General features: G+C 38.8%; 1 protein-coding gene across 1 annotated transcript; it reads left to right on the top strand.

The window, feature by feature from the left end:
• The first annotated feature begins 9041 nt into the window (after positions 1-9041).
• Positions 9042-14644, top strand: LOC140230032 (large ribosomal subunit protein mL41-like). Its single transcript, XM_072310237.1, has 4 exons — positions 9042-9317; positions 10760-10795; positions 11335-11399; positions 12967-14644. The coding sequence occupies exons 1-4, from the start codon at positions 9218-9220 to the stop codon at positions 13159-13161; spliced, it is 396 nt and encodes a 131-aa protein (XP_072166338.1). The 5' UTR covers positions 9042-9217; the 3' UTR covers positions 13162-14644.
• Positions 14645-18450: the final 3806 nt, after the last annotated feature.

The following is an 18450-nucleotide window of genomic DNA, read 5'->3' as shown; positions in this document are numbered from 1 at the left end:
CATGACCGCACAGATCCTTACAGACAGATGGAGGTACCCTAGACGTACAAAGTAGATTTGCTTGAATTTAAAGGAGAATGAAATACACTGCACCTGGTATTTGTGTGCAGACCACAGAAACAAAACTGGCACAGCTATTTTTAAGTGCTCTGCAGACACAATGGCTGCTCAATGTGTAATCATTTCCAGACTAACATTAAAACTGTCACACTATAATTTACCAGTTTACTTTACTTCTGTTTGTTCATATAATTCTTAATATTTACTCACAACAAAACCTCATTCAATACTGCAAATTTACAATTTGTAGGTTCATATGCTGGTTATTTGATTTATTGGCCAATTGGAGGAATAATCACTTTGTTACCAACTGTCATGCAGTTGTATACAGAAAAAAAAAATAACCAGAATTGATGTGTTTCACAGTAGGGGAACACTACAATATCACATGGGGTTTTCTAGACCCATTTTCTTTGCTGTCTTGAAAAAAAAAAATCACCTATTGTACAACATGTACACACAGTTGTACAAATGTACCCCTTCTTCCAACAGTCAAGATTCGTGTGACCCCCAACAATACTGCCCAAGTGCAATATCAATACATACATGTACATACTGTATGTAACTTCAATTGCCCATTTAAATCATAGATTACCCATGACTAGATTTTTTCTTCTAGAAATCAATGTCTTTGAACACGGGGTATATAATTATGTGGACAGTTGGGAAGCCATTTACTGTACATGTAGACTGGTCATTCCAAGCAAGGAGGTTTACATTAGTGTAAGAGAATGGAGTCACAAACACCTGTTTTATTTCCTTTGCTAGATGTTCGATGCCGCCACTCGAAAATATTTGAAGGCAAGCATGTACCAAACTGGGTCTGCCGCGCAGACAGGAAGACAATTGACTTGTGTCTCACTGCATAATCACCAGCCACTTTCTAGGGGAGATCAGTCTTTGTGATGGTAATTACTTTTCGCCAACCCTACTTATAAAAGATAAGTGATATATGGTAAAAGACACGGGGATGTGCGAATAGAAATTGCGAAAAAAAAATGATGAAATAAAAATGAGAATTACTCAACTGGGCATGCCCGGGCAATAATCTGTTATATCTAGTGTATAGACTTGAAGATCTGTTTTATTTGTGGGAATAAAGGGGAAAAGTGAAAAAACCGGCTTTCCAGAGTGGTACAGTTTTAAACACTTTCACATGATACAGCTCTGATTTACACTTTTGCACAAATTTCTGGACGGGATTGACTTTTGTTTATAATAATGCTTTATCATTAGGTGAGATTTCATTTCATTTGATATAAACAAAAAAAACATAGCCAACATTATGTTAACATTCAAAATGAATCTTCAGATTGCTCAGCAAGACAGCAGCATCAAACATCAATCATCAAAGGTACAAATGCGGTCTGTGGAATTCTTTTGTACATTAATAGAAAACTAACAAAGTCCTATTTGAATAAATTACAGCCATGTAACTCCATGAAACCTAATGAAAATCAGGCCATTAAGTAGAAACACAGCAAATTTTCAAATTTCAATGAACATTTTTTTTTCTTTACAAGTCAGGGTTCGAAATTAGCGATGGTCCACTGGCCATTGGCCACCCGAAATCACGTCGGACTAGCTAAAAATCGTAAAATTCTGAAGTTACTAGTCCGTCTGGCTAGCCAAAATATTGCTACAGTGTCAAAATTGATTCTAAGTAGTCCGCCTGGCTAGTTTAAAAAAAAGTTCAGTGCGACCCCTGCAAGTCAAAGTATATTGATTCGAAAATTTACTACCCCTCTATAAATTAAAAATAGCCGGGTTCACACGTACAAAATAGCGGGATGACGATCACGATCCATATCTCGAGTTTTTTTGCGAGCGTCCACACGTACCAAATTAGCGGGATAGCGATCGCGATCGGTATCCCGCTAATTTGGTGAGCATCCACACGTACCGAATTATCCCGCTAATTGCCGATAGAGATAACAGCAAAGCCTGCAAACTGGGTCACACAGCGCCCTTCTCTACCACTACCTGCGCGCACTTCCCTTTGTTCTTCGCAGAGGCCTCGCTGTTGTGATGTGCGCATTGCATGATGGGATGTAAAAACTCGAGATTCTAATCCCGACCGTTCACATGTACCGCCGCGGGGCCAATTATCCCGCTAATTGACGAACCAGCGCAAGATTTCTGGGGATTAGCATCGCGATGCTTATCCCGCTAATTTTCGGGTTTTTTCTGTCCACACGTGCAAAAAACTCGGGATGACGATCGCGATGCAAATCTCGAGATTTGTATCCCGCTAATTGGTGTACGTGTGAACCCGGCTAATATTTCAGGAAAAATATACTAAAAGACCCCCTATTTTAACCCTAACTAGGCCAGGATATTTAGGTAGTTGATAGAGCCGGGGGGGCCTCCCAGCCCCCCCCCCCCCTCCAGATCTCGGCCATCGACCGCGCGATCGCGACGAAAATTGGCACACACATTTCTTTAAAAATTATCATTTATGCCAAATTATGCTAATTTATGCATAATGTTGCATGAAATCAGACAATTTGGTATAAATCACTGAATAAAGCTCAAAACAGACACATTTTTCGTGTAAATATTCTTTTTAGTGTCCTTAGCAAATGTAAGAGAACAAATTGTGCAATCAGAAAAAATTTCTTAAGTATTTTATTGTTTTTTGAATTTCTTATGTATTTCTTTATTTTTTCGACTTTGCTTTTCATTGTTTTTTTTGATGAAATTTGTCACCGACATTGTTCAGAACAAGAAAATGTGTTATTAATTGATTTTAATCAATAAAACCCCAAAATAATCATGCTTTTATGAAATTTGCCTATAAACACAGTTTGCATTGAAGTTGTACACGAATTAACGTTTTTGAGCAATTTTTGGTCTGACATGCACATGCATATTTATGCGCAACTGCGGAACCGCGCGCCCGGGCATCGCACATTTGGTGTCAAAAGATGCAGGAGACTCGAAAGAAAAAAGTCATGAAACGTCGCGGTAATAGCTCTTCGCGTTAGCGATACATCGCGCGAAACGTCGAGGGGGGGGGGGCCTCGGAGATGACTATCCCAAAACAAGTCCAAGTTTAACTGTGAGCCTGCATCTAAGACCCAAGAAGGCACCCTTTTAAGGCTACAGCCCATAGCAATCATAATTAATGTGGGGTTTTTTTTTAGATTTTGTAACAACAAATGTGTGCAAACAAATAGAACTGAAAAGTCCAAGTCTAACCTATAATGCTACTCTTTAGGACTTTACTAGTAACAGTAGGCCCTAGGTTATCCTGGTTTTAAGGGGCTAAATTATTTTAGGCTTCTAGCACAGCCCCTACCCTACAACCCTACATGTACATTGTATGTACTATGTATAACCCTAAACTCTAGGTTAACCCTGATTAAACCCTAAAGCCACCTCAATTTCCATATAAAAACTACTTTGATACCCATATCATTTGATTTTTTGTTATTTTAGCAGGGCTGAATTGCATATTGGTATATTGCTGTGCTGAAGTTAGATAAGAAGCCTAAAATAATTTAGCCCCCTAAATAAATTAAAACCCCAAGTCAAGATTGCCCCTCTGAGCCATGCATACCCATCCGATGGGCGCTGGGCTGCCCGAGGCACTGATATTAACTGAGCTGAGGGGCATGGCAAAGACAAAAGCAAATGTCTCTTAGTTAAAGGTTAATGTATTAATTGTTAATGTTATTATGTTAGGGTTAGCTTAGTGTGTATGGCATTGTATATTGTAAGTAGACAACTCTAGCTCATTTACATTAGACAATCATAGTCAGTTAGAACCTAATACTCAATAGAAATGTTGTTAAACTTGTCAAACTAATCAAGTAATATTCAATGCTAACATTAAAAAGGTTTAAGCTCCTAACACTTTAACGTGTGGAACAGTTGCATTTATATTTTTTTTTTTCCTCGTAGTTCTAATAAACAACAGACCAGGCAGTTAGTTACCTTCCAAGGCCAAGAGTCAAGACTGTTTGCGGCACGGCAGAACCTGTGACACAGCCAGGCCAGTCTGCGTGGCGACACTGCCACAACACAGTCCGTCAGTAGGGCCTAGTCCGTCAACGCAACGGTCTAATTTATGATCCGCATTCTTTGCACCTGGGACGTAAAAATAGCTGCCACGTCTCCTCCCCTGTCGGCATGATATGTTGTTTACTTTACTGTAAAATTGACGGATCACTCGGGTTCACAAACGGTTGATAAAACTACAAAATAACGTATTTAGACTACTATTCTCGAATTGTTGGTAAAACGTTCACACACACACAAGACCCATCGCGTCGCCGGTAACGGGGCCAGCAAGCGTGTATACTACAGTGTGTGTGTCGTGTCCCCGCAAAGATCGACCATAGATACGCAACGCTATCAACCCCTACCCAGCGATTGTGATAATCCGCCCGAGGCCCCTACGAACAATCTAACACGAGTAACTTGATAAGTGTTATGGAGTGTCCATTGTCACTCGGAAGTCAATGTTCGTACCCACCCTGCATGCATCCAAACTCCGATCCGTGGATTCCCCCATTCTCTTCCCATCATCCTCGAAACTCCATGTTGTTGTCGCCTTATTTACATACTGGTTACTAGGCACCTTTGACCCGTACCGTCTCCTCTTGATCCTCAGCCTCCCCACGATGGTAGGGTAGGGTAGGCGAGAAGCATTCACCCGTGGCACCCGTACCCGAAACAGCGATACCGTGGTATGGCTGGTATTGACCGAAGAGTATGGAGCACCATGCGCTACAAAAGTCGGAAAAACTCTGATCAGATCAGAGTTTTTACTCAGTGCGTTAAAACTAGTTACTCGTGTAAAGTAGAAACTACTTCTAAACGATTAGAGGTTTCTAGCTCTGCATGAGCAAAGAAAAGACCTCTGTAGCTCGAACCTCTGATCAGTTTAATTGTTTTAAAGGGGAAATCCAGTCCTAGTTAGTCTGATAAAAAAGAATAAATCATACGAATTCAACGGTAAAAATTCGATTGAAATCAGATGAAAAATAAGGAAATTTTGCTTATTTCTGCAAAACAGTTCTTGTACAGTGGATATGAATATGCAAATGAGTGAGCTGACCATGTCATAACCTCACAATTTTCCATTGATCGTGTAAAAAAAAATGACGAAAATTCAATGATTCTGTCATTGAAGTCAAAAACATGATGTTATTCCTGGTGAATACTTCAGAATAGTTATCAATTATATATATATCAGGATTTGAGCCTCGGGCATAATTGCGTTTGAATGAAAAACTGGAAATTCCAAAATGTTATGTACTAACTATATGGCAAGTTGTGAGGGTATGACATGCTCACTTTGCCATTTGCATATTCATATTGACTGTTCAAGAACGGTTTCCTGAAAAATTACCGAAACTTAAAAATGTCATAACTTCCTTATTTTTCACCCGATTTCCATCAAAATCTTGAACTCGTTGAACTCGTAATATTTTACTCTTTCTTATCAGACTAACTTATATTTGGACTGGATTTCCCCTTTAAAGGAGACCTCAAGATGATTTCCAGACTTTTACATATGAACAACTATAAAATGGTTATACTGGGTACAGCCAAGTTTCAGAATTTTTAGAGATTGGGGTGCCCGGGATAAGAATGTTTTCAAAATTAATTACTAAAATAATCACAATTTACAAGGATGATGACATGGCAGCCTCACTAAGAATGCATGAGTAGGGGCTCAAGGAAGCAGAGCAAAAGAAGAAAGCATGCATAAATTCTACACAGGTGTCGTGGTATTGTACTACATTGCTACATTTCTGAAATATTCATTACAAAAAGTGCGGTGACATCCTCCATAGGAAACGCGTTTTTAAATGCACCGCGCAGAGCGGACAATCAGGTATGGGACATTTACACGGACTCTCGACTTTATGAACTCATACCTCCCAGAATATGTCTTTTTGCTTAAATGCACCTGGTTTTTATGAAAATCTAGATTTCAAGCTTGCTCTACATACCTCATTTGTAGAGTTTTGTGAAAATTTTACATCGGTACCTTTCGAGTTGAAAATAAGGTGTCATTTCTCACTCAAACGCAATCAGCTCTACAACAACACGCAATTTTACACTGACGGCGCGCTGTGCCAACTGTGAGCCTGAAGGCCATTTTGAGAGGGTTATTTTACTGCCATACATTGTAAAATGCACCTGCCTATGTAAGTTGCAGCAAATACTCACGTGTATACATACTGAGTTTGGAGGAATTTCGTGAAACTTCGCCATCGGTACCTTTTCAATATTCATAAACCATGTCAGTTTAGCCCCGAGTGAATAACACACCAATATGTTCATACACTAAAGCAATTGCGCGTCTCTGCGTGCTTCATTTGAATACGCTACGCTGATTGGCTAAATGTAATTGGCCTTACGAGGTCGCATCGGGTCAACGCGTGATCGTGATGTAGCGCATATGCAAATTTGTGACGTGACAATAGGTGTGCGCGTCTTTATTACTATTTAGATTTTATTAACACATTAGCTGAACGTAGCATTTGCGGCGCGTGATTGCATCATGCATATGTATTATTCTTTGACGCTCAACGCACTGTGATTGGTGGTATGCAAATGACGGATCTACGTCATAGCTCATTATCTGTTTGTCACCCGCGTTCGCGTGTAGACTTTTTGTAATGTGATATGTGAGGCTCCCATGTCATCATCCTTGAATAGTTAGTGTAATTTGTTTTGGGTTTTTCAGAGTAGGCTTATTCCTCTGCTCAAGGATCACAATAAATTCCACAAATCTATACAGGGAGCTGTTGATTTATGTACTCCATGATGTTAAATTATGAAAATCGTCTGGAATGCCCCTTTAAAGGTTCTCTGAAATTAATACATGTTGATTTGTGTGGATTCATGATACCCTCAACATCACTTTTGTGGTGAAACGAATATAAACACATTCCATATATTTTTAACTATTTTTTTTATTTTTCTTCAGATTACTTGGATACGCCCACAAAAAAATCCTTCCAAACCTATATTCCTGTTGTGACCTCATCTGTCAATCATTGCTAAAGAACTGATATGTTTAACAAAAGACATTGGAATGCACATTCCCCTCGACTCAGCATAACTTTCCTGTTTCTGTGATATTAATGTGACTAACAAAAGACATGGCGAAGGAACATCAAGTGGGTATCACGAATCAACACAAATCAACATGCATTATTTCAGGGAACCTTTAACTCTGCATGCACAGCTCAACACCTCTGATCAGGGGCAGACAGTGGCGAATCCACTAGAGGGCGCACCGGGCACATCCCCCTTTATCATTTTCTCCAAAAAAAAAAAAAAAAAAAAAAATGGGGGGCGTATGCACCCCCTCCTCCATTACGGAATTCCTGGATCCGCCCCTGGCGGATCAATAATAGCTTTTTGCAAGGGGGGGGGGGAGGGTTTGACCCAATAACACTTAATTTAAAATGAGGCTCATATGTTTGTATGGGAGTAAGCCCTATGGTAAAACTGAACAGAATCAATGCTTTTGTTGGGGATAAAAGTATATTATGTGAACTTCTATAGTATTTGATACCATTTAGCCAGTGGTAAAGAGAGAGAAAGAGAGAAGAAAAGAAACGCAAAAATGAAAGGCCACCCAGATAGGTTTTTGGTTCAAAATGATGCTAAGACTGCACTTCAATACAGATAAAGAATCTGTACACGTTAACTAGATTTACTTGGTTTCCCCCTAAATAAACGCATCTTTCTCGAACAGATACTTGCATTTTCTTCGCACGTGCAGAGATAAAACTAGGCCCCTAAGTAATCACAGGTTTCAAGCTTTTATGAGTGAGATTTTCATGATTCAGCATCTCGGCATGCGAATGTGCGCGCGAGCGAGGGTGTGGGAGGGGTTTCTCTCTCCCCCCCCCCCCCCGTCCTGTGGCCTCCCAGGGTAGGGAACTTTTTGAATTTTCAATGTAGCTCTTAAGGCTGCGTTCACATAGAAGTATTTCGTATTCGCTATTCGCTATTCGCTATTCGAGCACCGAATACACCATCACCCGCACCGTCAACTCACCATCCCATGTAGTGAGGATTTCTTCCTCCTACATCGCAGCAAATCTTATCAACAATTTCTAAACTGCATCAGAATGTCAGTCTACATACTTATTTTTGCTAAAGGGCAAATTCAGACCAAAATTGTCATTATTTCATAAACGAGAGACGGTATACGCTGCAAGAAAATCGAACAAGCTCGATTCCCACTTTGCTATACTTTTCGCAGCTATTCGTACTTTCGAATAGTGCCCTCTTATGTGAACCGGTGTGAGGAAATCCTATCGTTCGATTCAAGCTATTCGCGTGCCCTCGAAAAACGAGCCCGAATACCCGAATAGTATACTTCTATGTGAACGCGGCCTAATGGTGCGATCAGGTGCATACATAAGTGACTATCTTTTACTTATTTTGAAAGACAAAGGGAAATATACCTTCAATTGCAACCAGCACTTTATTTTTAATCTTTTGAGCTATGCTCCTTATTATAGGCCCAAGTTGCAGACTTCGCCCGATGCGTGAGAAAAATGGGTGTCATGCGTGAGATCGTGAGATGGCCCCTAAATGCTTGAGTCTCACGCAGAATGCGTGAGACTTGGTAGCTCTGAGGATCATAGGTTTTTCTTTGCTCCTGCAGAGTTAGAAGCCTCTGAACAGTAGTTTTTACTTTGCACGAGCAAAGAAAAACCACTTATCAGTAGTTATACTTTTAATTTTGCAGGCACAGAGTAAAAAAAAAAAAAAAAAAACTAGGTACGATCACAGCTAGTTTGAAACCCCCTGATCAGGGGTTTTCGCATTTTGCAGCACAGGGCGTTCCATAAAAGAGTACGGGGAAAGAAGCGCACTGCAGAAGCGCACGCCATCATACACTGTGTTGTACGCTATACTAGCTAGCTCGCTCGATGATAATCAATGTAATGCATAGCGTTACGCGACGCGACGCGCGCGTACGTCAGAGTTCGCCTGTATCGATCATCGCATGAAACATAACACTCAGCCTGTGTACACGTGTATGCGTGAACCACGGCAAGGAACGGAACAAATCAATCGCGTGTATGTAGCAGAGAAGGAACTGCTCAGTCCCACGTGTGGTGTTAAATGTTATCTTTGAAAGTAAAGATCATCCAATCGCAATTCGCCGAAGATGCCAGTTTTGCGGCAGCTTTTACGAGGTATCAGCAGAGGTGCAAACAGACACAAAGAGATGACGAGTAAAAGGGGCAATAAACATTTTCATCCAAATAGTAAGTAGAATCAAACATAAAATCCATGGGCATGATATGTCATATCTTCTTGGTTCTTGCACATAAATTTATTTATAGAATCTAGGCCCTACTAATTTCTTAGTCTAATTAATTTCCCCGGTGTCACGACTCATGACCAAAAATAGCAAGATGACCATAACAAATGAATAATAGATCTAGATCTAGAGTATGACATATATCCATTTATTCCATGCACGACCATTGAAAGTCCATACACTGTGTAGCCGAAATTTTTATAATTTATATGAAATTATGCTTCATAGACCCTGTTCTCATATTTGTATGTTTAATTGTATCAGCTTTTGCAGGATGTCATTCATTCATCTGACTTTTCATCCAGTGTTCCATGAATTGTGATTTAATATGAAATCATTATTGCAAGGGCTCTGTTGTTGCATAAACGTTGAGATGATCATGATGATTAGAAGCAAAAGTCAGAAAATCAAATACAGGGTGTAATAAGACAGAAAATCATGCACAAGTCTCTTGAGTACTGTATTGATATAGATCTAGAAAGGGTTCTATGTAATAATTGTTGCCAGATAGATAGGCCTACCTGCCAGATGTACATTGACAACATTGTATGGTGGATTTGTTTTTGTTTTTTTCATTGTTTTTTTTTTTTTTTTTTTTTTTTTTTTTTTTAATCAACCCAGGCCCTCATGCTTCCAAAAGCAACAAATAAAGTGTATGCCTCTTTGTTGCTCGCTTCCTACATGTACTCCTCGTGCGTAAAATGTAGTATTGTGATCTGCATACTCTACCTGGCCTGAGAACAACTACAAGCATGTTCTGCTGAACTTAAGCCTTTTTTTTTCATGTGATTACTTGGGTTTACTGCTTAATACACATGTCCCTCATCACAGGTGTTGGTCCCTGATGTAGTTTTTATACTTCAGTGGACGATACTTCCCGTCAAGTGCTTCCAGCTGTGAATAGATCCAGTGCCTATCGAGAACAAACTTGAACTGATTGACGTTTGTGGCTGTGACTGCTTCTTCTTGCTGAACATTCAAATTGTTATCTTTTTATTGTTTACTGTTTCAACTGTATTCATGCTGGAGAATGGAGGCACAAGACACACTGTTTGCACACAATATGATACAATCATGTGTATTTCACGGATTATTGATTCATGCTTTGAATGTTACAAGCAAGAATATCAAAGTTTGCTGGTATGACCTGTCTGGTGTTTAATACTTGTAACTAACCTAAATAAAGGCTCCTGTTTTGTTCTCACAGAGCAATAAATCTCCATTCAGACAATTTTAAGATTGCTAAATTGTACAAAATGAGTTTTCTGAGTTGTGTGCTTATAGTGTACATCTCATGTTTGTACACTGCATAGAAATTTCATATGTAATAATAATGTTTAATTTTGACTGACTTCAACTACATGCATCATTCTCTCATTCTTACAGCATCAAGGATTCAGAACACGGGCTACAGTCTAAATTGTGAGTATATTTGACTGAAATTTGTCACACCTTATACCCTTTTCATCTGAAAGTGTTGGAATACTTCAGAAACTTGAAAATGTGCAAATGTATGACCTACTTTGTAAAGAATAGATACAATTTTTTTTTTTTTTTATCAATCAATTCAGTCTTCTTTTGTTACCAATATACTAATGGTTTTCTACTGCACATTATACAGACCTATCAGTCAACATTTTGTGTGTGAAGTGCATTAAGTTGTGCAATTTGTTTTCAATCAGACAATAACACATTTTATTGTACATGCAGAGAAAATCTATTCTCATAGAGAGAAAAAACAACAACTAACAACCAGGGAGAAATGTCTGCATGTATGAGAAAAACATATGTAATCATACAACAAAAACTGGAAAAACATTGTACCCTATCTTCTGTCAGAACATCCTGTGTCAAATACAATAAACCTTGTACAGCAAAGCATGTATTTCCCTTTCACTGCAGTATTATAGTGGTTTGTTACTTAGCCAATTTTGATTTTTTTTTTCTTATTTCCTTTGTAGTGAGATTCAAGAATGTCAAGGAAATGATTCCCGAAATCATTGTTCCAGATCTCAAAGATTTCCCGGTGAGTGTTTGTGTCATATTGTTAGTCTCAGACAGATCTTGTATGATAAGAGCTATTTAAGAATTTAAGGCTTTCTTGGAAGAAAAAAAAAAAAAAACACCCAAAAGCAGAAGTACAAAAGTGTAAGTACATGTATGAAATGATAAAGTCAGCCATTCAGTATTCACACTTATTGGGTAAACTTTGCTAGTTGGGCACCGAGGATATGAATGTTTCTGGATAGATAGCAAATTATGTACTTCATTTCAGATCTTTGTTGATGCATGATTGCATCACAGAATGCAACCATTGAAGAAATTGTCTTACCAGCAATTTATAAAGTATTATGCATGCAAAATATATGGCATTAAAAAAAGAAATGTATACCTTGTCTAATTGTACTGTATTGTACATGTACAACTGTAATTGCACTCATGAACTCAAATTACTGATAATTCTTAACATCTTACTCAGTTACAGTGATTTTTTATGTTTCTGGTTAGAGTAGTGACACTGGCAATGCAAGTTACCCCATCAGGTCCTTGGGGAAATTTATACAGAAATCATTGTCTTGTCATTTGTCAAATTGACTCCTCTAAGGTCACCTAAAGTGAACTTTTATTGGGGGGAAAAATGAACAAAATTGCATACTGTAAAAGTGGATATTTTCGCGCGAGTAATTTTTCGCACTGGGCCAGGACAGATGAGTTTTGCATGTTTTTAATTCCGCGGATTCAAGACATCAACTACAGGAACATATGGCATGTGTTCACGCTAGGTTCTGGTTGCATGAAATGCGTGAAAATTTCAACACTACAAAAATTTCCACATTTACAGTAGATTCATTATGTCTACCCAGAATCAGAAAAAAAAAAAATATGCCACTTTCAAACAAACATTTCATCTACCATAATCATAAACATGTTGCCCATCTGAAAAGCAGTTATATGTGGAGTCATTTAGAAAGTTTTTTTGATACGGTGTAATTCAACATCTGAAATAGATGGTGGTGCCTTATAGATGGCCAAAATAGGGTCACTAAAAGAAAAGTTTTATTCTACCTTAAAGTATATGAAATACTAGCATTGAATGATAAAGATATTCATGACAAGGTATAGCATCAAATCACAGAATGTCATTTCAGAGAGTAGGGGGGTTAATGACAATCAGTAGATCACCACCACAGTGCGCAAGTCAAGACTTAGCATGTATTTAAGGATATGACCCTACCATGTGAAAAATACAGAAAACAAGTTTGTTGCTGCACCAAATTTTCATTTAAAAGATGACAATACAGGGATGTGAGAGTTCAGAGTTTAATCTGATTTCAGATTTTGTTTTTCCTCTGACCAAAACCCATTATGCAAACGTTTTGGCAATTCAAATGCATTGAAATTTTCGGAGTCTAATGCACTTCAGACCTTTTTTTTTCTTCATAAGCTTCAGATTTTTTTCCTTCATAAGCTTCAGATTTTTTTCAAATCTTTTTTCTTTTCTTTTTTTTGCAAGTACTCTCACAATCCTGCAATACCTTGTACCTTTCTAAAATGGCCAAGCTTCTTGGTCTCTTTTTGTATTCTTGTCTTAGCTGAAGGCCTACGTGTCCTATCGGGTTCCCGATACGCAGGAAGATCCCCTGACTCCGCGGGAAATATTCGAGAAGTGCGTTGCCCCCAAAGTCATCGAGGACTTCAAGGCTGGAAAGTATGATCAAGCGTCGCCCGTGACAGCTTCGGCGGCGGATGATGGCAGTGACAGTCACAGCGGTGGAAAAGCAGGTTGATAAGAGAAACTGTGCTTCTTTCCTTGACTTCTTCACCATCTTAGGAGATGAGCTTTCTCAAAAAATCAAGTACAGTTCTGTGGCTTCTGTGATCACATGGCTGCTAGAATGGACATCACGGTTGGCAGACAGACTCTATATATAAAGCAGGGCTCGACACTAACGGTGGCCCGGTGGCCTAGGGCCACCAAAAATGAAAGTCGGGCCACCAAATTTTAAAAAAGGGCAAATTTGGTGGCCCGCCTCGGGCCATCAATTCTTTTTTTTAAGTATGTCAATAAATTCATAACTTTTTGCGCCGGAAATGCATAAATGCATGCAGTGAGTTAATGTTTTTTTATTGTTTTTTTTTTCGGGCCACCAAAAATTTGAAATTGATGATTTTGGTGGCCCCATCGGGCCACCAAAAAATAAAGTTAGTGTGGAGCCCTGTATAAAGTATCATAGATTTCATCCCAAGACCATTTTCAGCGAGTATTCACATTGCAGGTGTTGACATCCTAGAACGTTTCGCAAAGCACATTTGGCCGTCATGTGGACAAGCATCACAACACATTTTATCCTGCAGTGGCAACACCTGTACTGCTTAGATGGCACAATGTCTTGTGTATGCCATTTTGTATGCTGTGTAATTTAGATATTCCATAAGAGGCATTTGTTTTAGAGGTCTTAGGTCTAATGGCCATATCGAAATATACAGGCAACTCCCGTTCAAATGAAGTCCTTCAGACCACCAGTTTTCTTTCGTTACTATCAAAATTCCGTTGTAACTGAAGGTAGATTTGCACCATACACTTTAAGATAATAATGTTGGGACCTGAAGTTTTCTGTGTTACTTATATACAATAAACAAAAGACTGTGTGGGGGGAAAATAAGCAAGTTATGTTTGGTCTGTAGGGGAAGGTGCATTCCAAGTGTCGTTTGTTACACATGTTAGTACTTCAGCAATGATTGACAGATGATGTTATAGGTACAATGTACTGGCAGAATCTTGGATTTGAAGATTTTTTGTGGGCATATACAAATGATCTGAGGAAAAATTGTGGAAAAATTATATATGGCACATATTTAGAACTCATTTTGCCACATGAGTGATGTTGACGGCATCATGAATCAATACAATTCAACATGCATTTGGAGTGCATAGTTTAAGAAATTCAAATGAATCTCCAAAGACACTCTTACTGTTGCTCCGAAGCTGAATTCCATGCAGACCCTGTACTTACTTCCCTTGAAGTTACTATGGTGGGAGGACCTTTGACAAAGACTAGGACTGTGGTTAATGTCGAAAATCATGTATTCTCAAGTTGCGCATGAAATCTCGACACCGACTACAATCCTCCCACCCTGAAATGTCGATAGGAAGCTGTGGAAGTGTTGCAGAACTGGACATGCATGTGTACAGCCATGCAGATGCATATGAAATATGAGGGGAAATCTTATTGTTTCAAGCTCGCAGTAAATGATCTGATGTAAATGATATACCGGTATATCACAAGTACTTTCATTATTTCTCCTGCCTCCACCTCTGTTGGAACTGTATGTATGGGAACCATAGTGTAACTTGAGATATGTGTGTGTGTGTGTGTTTGTGTGTGTGTGTGATGTGATACATAGGACTTGGGATGTATGGTTGAGTAATGTGCTGCTTGTGATATAATTGTGTAAAATTAGATGGTGATTAGGGGTCAAGGTACTATTCTGAAATTACTCCTCGCTTTTGACACTGCTCATCAGTATCTAAGGTTCTGTTATAATTGGCCACAGTATTATTTGTAAGAGATCAATTTGTTGACATAGTCCAGATATGTATATATATATATATATATATATATATATATATATATATTGCCAGCAAAACTTGCACAAGAGACGTGCCTCAGTATGTATGTTTTGTGCAAGTTTTGCTGGCAATATATTTAACGGTCCTTGCACCGCTCCGCCATGTTCTGGTTCAGTCCATTGCTGTCACTATATATATATATATTATATCTATTTATTTATTTATTCATTTAGTATAATAATAGTAATAATACATGTATATAATTATACACACAGGGGTTGAAATTCAAAATCAGATCGCAAGGAAACTGTGTAACACATCTTTCTTTTACGTATTTTGACAATAGTGAAGCCAAACAACAGATCGATGCAATTCTGAGCATTATTGGATTATTTCGGTATCATGAAAGTTGTGTCACTATTATACAAGTATCAAATTCCATCCTTTATGACATGTGCTTATAGAGTTGCACCTGTGATTTATTTGAAATTGATGAAAATAAACTTGACACGATGTCAGTGAAGGAGAGGATCCTGTTTGAAATAATAAGGGTTATAAAATTGTGACATATTTTGCACAGATCCACAAAGATGAGTTCTACTCCTGAGTGTGTTATTATAGACCATAATCCTTGTACAAAAATGAGCACAGGAGAGCCTCCTTTTCACAAGGACCCCAGAAACCATGCATGACAATTACCATTTCATATCAGGTTCTCATTTTATTAGGATACACAAACAAAGTTGTGAATTTCAAAGTGTACCTCGTTATACGAGGGTTTTGTTATATCCAACCACTTACGCGCTTTTGGCATTCTTAGTACACAGAGTGGATTTGGCGCAATAATTTATATTATTACTACATAACGGAACCTCACTGGGGAGCGCGTCACGAATTCGACAACCACGAGTCATGCAGCCCACGAGCTCGACAGTAGGCAAATAAGAATCTGAGTCCGACATTTATAGGTAAACTAGGCCAATGAGTCCTACACTGTCTGCAGATCTAGGTAAACAAGCCCCACGAGTTTGACAAAGCAAAACAGGCACAAGAGACCGACACATTAAAGGAAACCAAAACCCAAAGAGAAATGTGGATTGAGTGAAAGCGGCAACATTAGTAGAACACATCAGTGAAAGTTTGATAAAAGTCGGACAATCGATGCAAAAATTATGAACCTTTAAAGTTTATGTGTTGGAACCGCTGGATGAGGAGACTACTAGAGTTTATGTCATCATGTGTAGACAACAATAACAAAGAAATATAAAGAAAATTAAACATGATTTCTCTTTTCAAGCGTAATGAAAGAGCACTTGACTAACCGTTTTCAGAAAACAGGGGGAATAATTTTGATGTAATGTGTAATTTTCATGAAAAATGAATTTTTTGGAATTCCCGTTATATTTTCTTAATATTGTTGTCCACACGTGACGTCATGAACTTTAGTATTCTCCTCATCCAGCGGTTCCAACACCAAAATTTAAACATTCATAACTTTTGCATCGATCGTCCGGTTTTCCTCAAACTTTCACTGATATCTTCTACTATTAATTTTGCTGCTTTCACTCTATCCACATTTCTCTTTGCCTTTAAGCCCCGTGATGTAATGTCGGTCTCGTGGCCATATTTTGCCCAGTGTTGAACTTGCCTAGTATCGGACTCGTATGCCTTTTTTACCTAGTGTTGAGCTCATGGGCTGTTTGACTAACGGACCTTTTTTTTTTCATTGTTGAACTCGTGGACCGTATGATTCGAGGGTGTAATATCTTACACAAGTCGTGTAACAATAACGCCATAGGACCTGGATAATCTGAAAGACACTTGTTAGTCTTGTCCAACACCTAATGTGCAAAAGTCAATTTTGAAATTACATTCATTCCTTTCAGACTTCATTTGGAGTATCCAATAATCTGTATCTCTCATACATTTTATCGCTACTTCATTTATGTTCTTTATTTCATCTGTATAATGCCAAAAGACAAACTTTCCAACATTCATAATTATCATTGAGCGATTTGGCGATCCCCCCCCCAAAAAAAAAAAATAGTTGACATAGCCGTTTTTGTGGTATAAGATATATACGTAATACAATAACATTTTATAACAGATAATGAAGACAACATTTACGTCCCGCTTTCAATTGGAAACTTGCTCTTGGCTTTTGTTAAACTCGGCCATGCTGTATTTTTCTTGTGTATATAACTCGAGAGCGCCCAATATGCAACTTCACCTTGCTAATGACTCGCAAACAGAGAGCTAATTAAGTCCAGACCGCTGTTTATTAAACTGTTTGATTTAACACCTCCATACCGTGACGCCCGGATGAATTTCAACGCAAACCTCTCTATACCGAGATTTCGAGTAGACCCTGTGGCGAGCACGGTAGAATCATCGCAGCAAACATTGCGTCTTAATTAAGATGACGTCGTATTTACAATCCAAACTCGATATTGGACATAACGCATAATATTAGCAAGCGAGTCGTGTCTCGTATACTGTAGTCAGAGTGTTAAACGCCTTATACCACACTACCAGTCTTGGAGAGCAAACTTACAAAATATTACAGAATTTCGTCTAAATATCCCGTGAAAGTCTGAGATATTTCATTACAGTTAATCGGAAACGATGAGATGTCATCACGCTCGGATGAGCATAGTGCCGTCGCCGTTTACAGTAAACGTCGAATTAACCCGCGTTGAAGACTGTGATGGTCCCGAGTATAGTCAGGCAAGAGTCTATGGGAAATGACTGTGTGTAACAGCAAAATCAGCCTGTCCCCCAATGGGATACTGTAGTAAGTGACAGAATAGTCCTCATAGCTGAAGCGCGTTTTGACCAAGAATCGCGGTGCAAATCGAGAGGAGGATATCGATGCACTTTAATACTCCGAGATCTGCATTTGCTTCTCTACGTCAGTTGCTTCTCTCCGCCAGTTAGTTCTCATCCCCAGACGAAGGCTTTACGAGATTGTACTTGGACATCACAGGCAGAGATTACAAGACGTGTGAGCCATTCATTGAAATAACAATATGCCCGCGGTATGATTAAATAAACGAGATGCCATAAAACTTAACTTTCTGCAAAACTTATCTCCGTGAAAAGTTATCTTCTCCAGATTCGTACGCATAAGGAGTCAAAAGCTTTTAGTCATATCTTCTTCACGGGACACACAATATCTGAACTTGAATCATGATTGATCACATGAATTGGGATGCCATATATCAGCTAAGTCGGAAGTTGCGATTTCCAGAGGCAATGGTTTAAGAATGCTTCCCTTCATACTACTCATGCATGCGGATGATATCATCTCTCGATTATTTTGTTCATGTGCTGTAGGAAGCTGTCATTCACGACCATTATTTAGCGACATCAGACAGCAAAAGTTCGTCTCTTCCCAGCACCAGTTGGCATGGGCTTATGGGGACAAGAGTGAAGTTTAGAGACATTTCAGTGTTTATCACATCGCAGTGAGGACATTTGTAACGATTGCCGACTCTTGATGAAG

This window comes from Diadema setosum, chromosome 6 (genome assembly GCF_964275005.1).
Source record: "Diadema setosum chromosome 6, eeDiaSeto1, whole genome shotgun sequence".
Taxonomy (NCBI): Eukaryota; Metazoa; Echinodermata; class Echinoidea; order Diadematoida; family Diadematidae; genus Diadema; species Diadema setosum.
The sequence above is the reverse complement of the archived record's forward strand: the minus strand, read 5'-3'. Positions and strand labels throughout refer to the sequence as shown.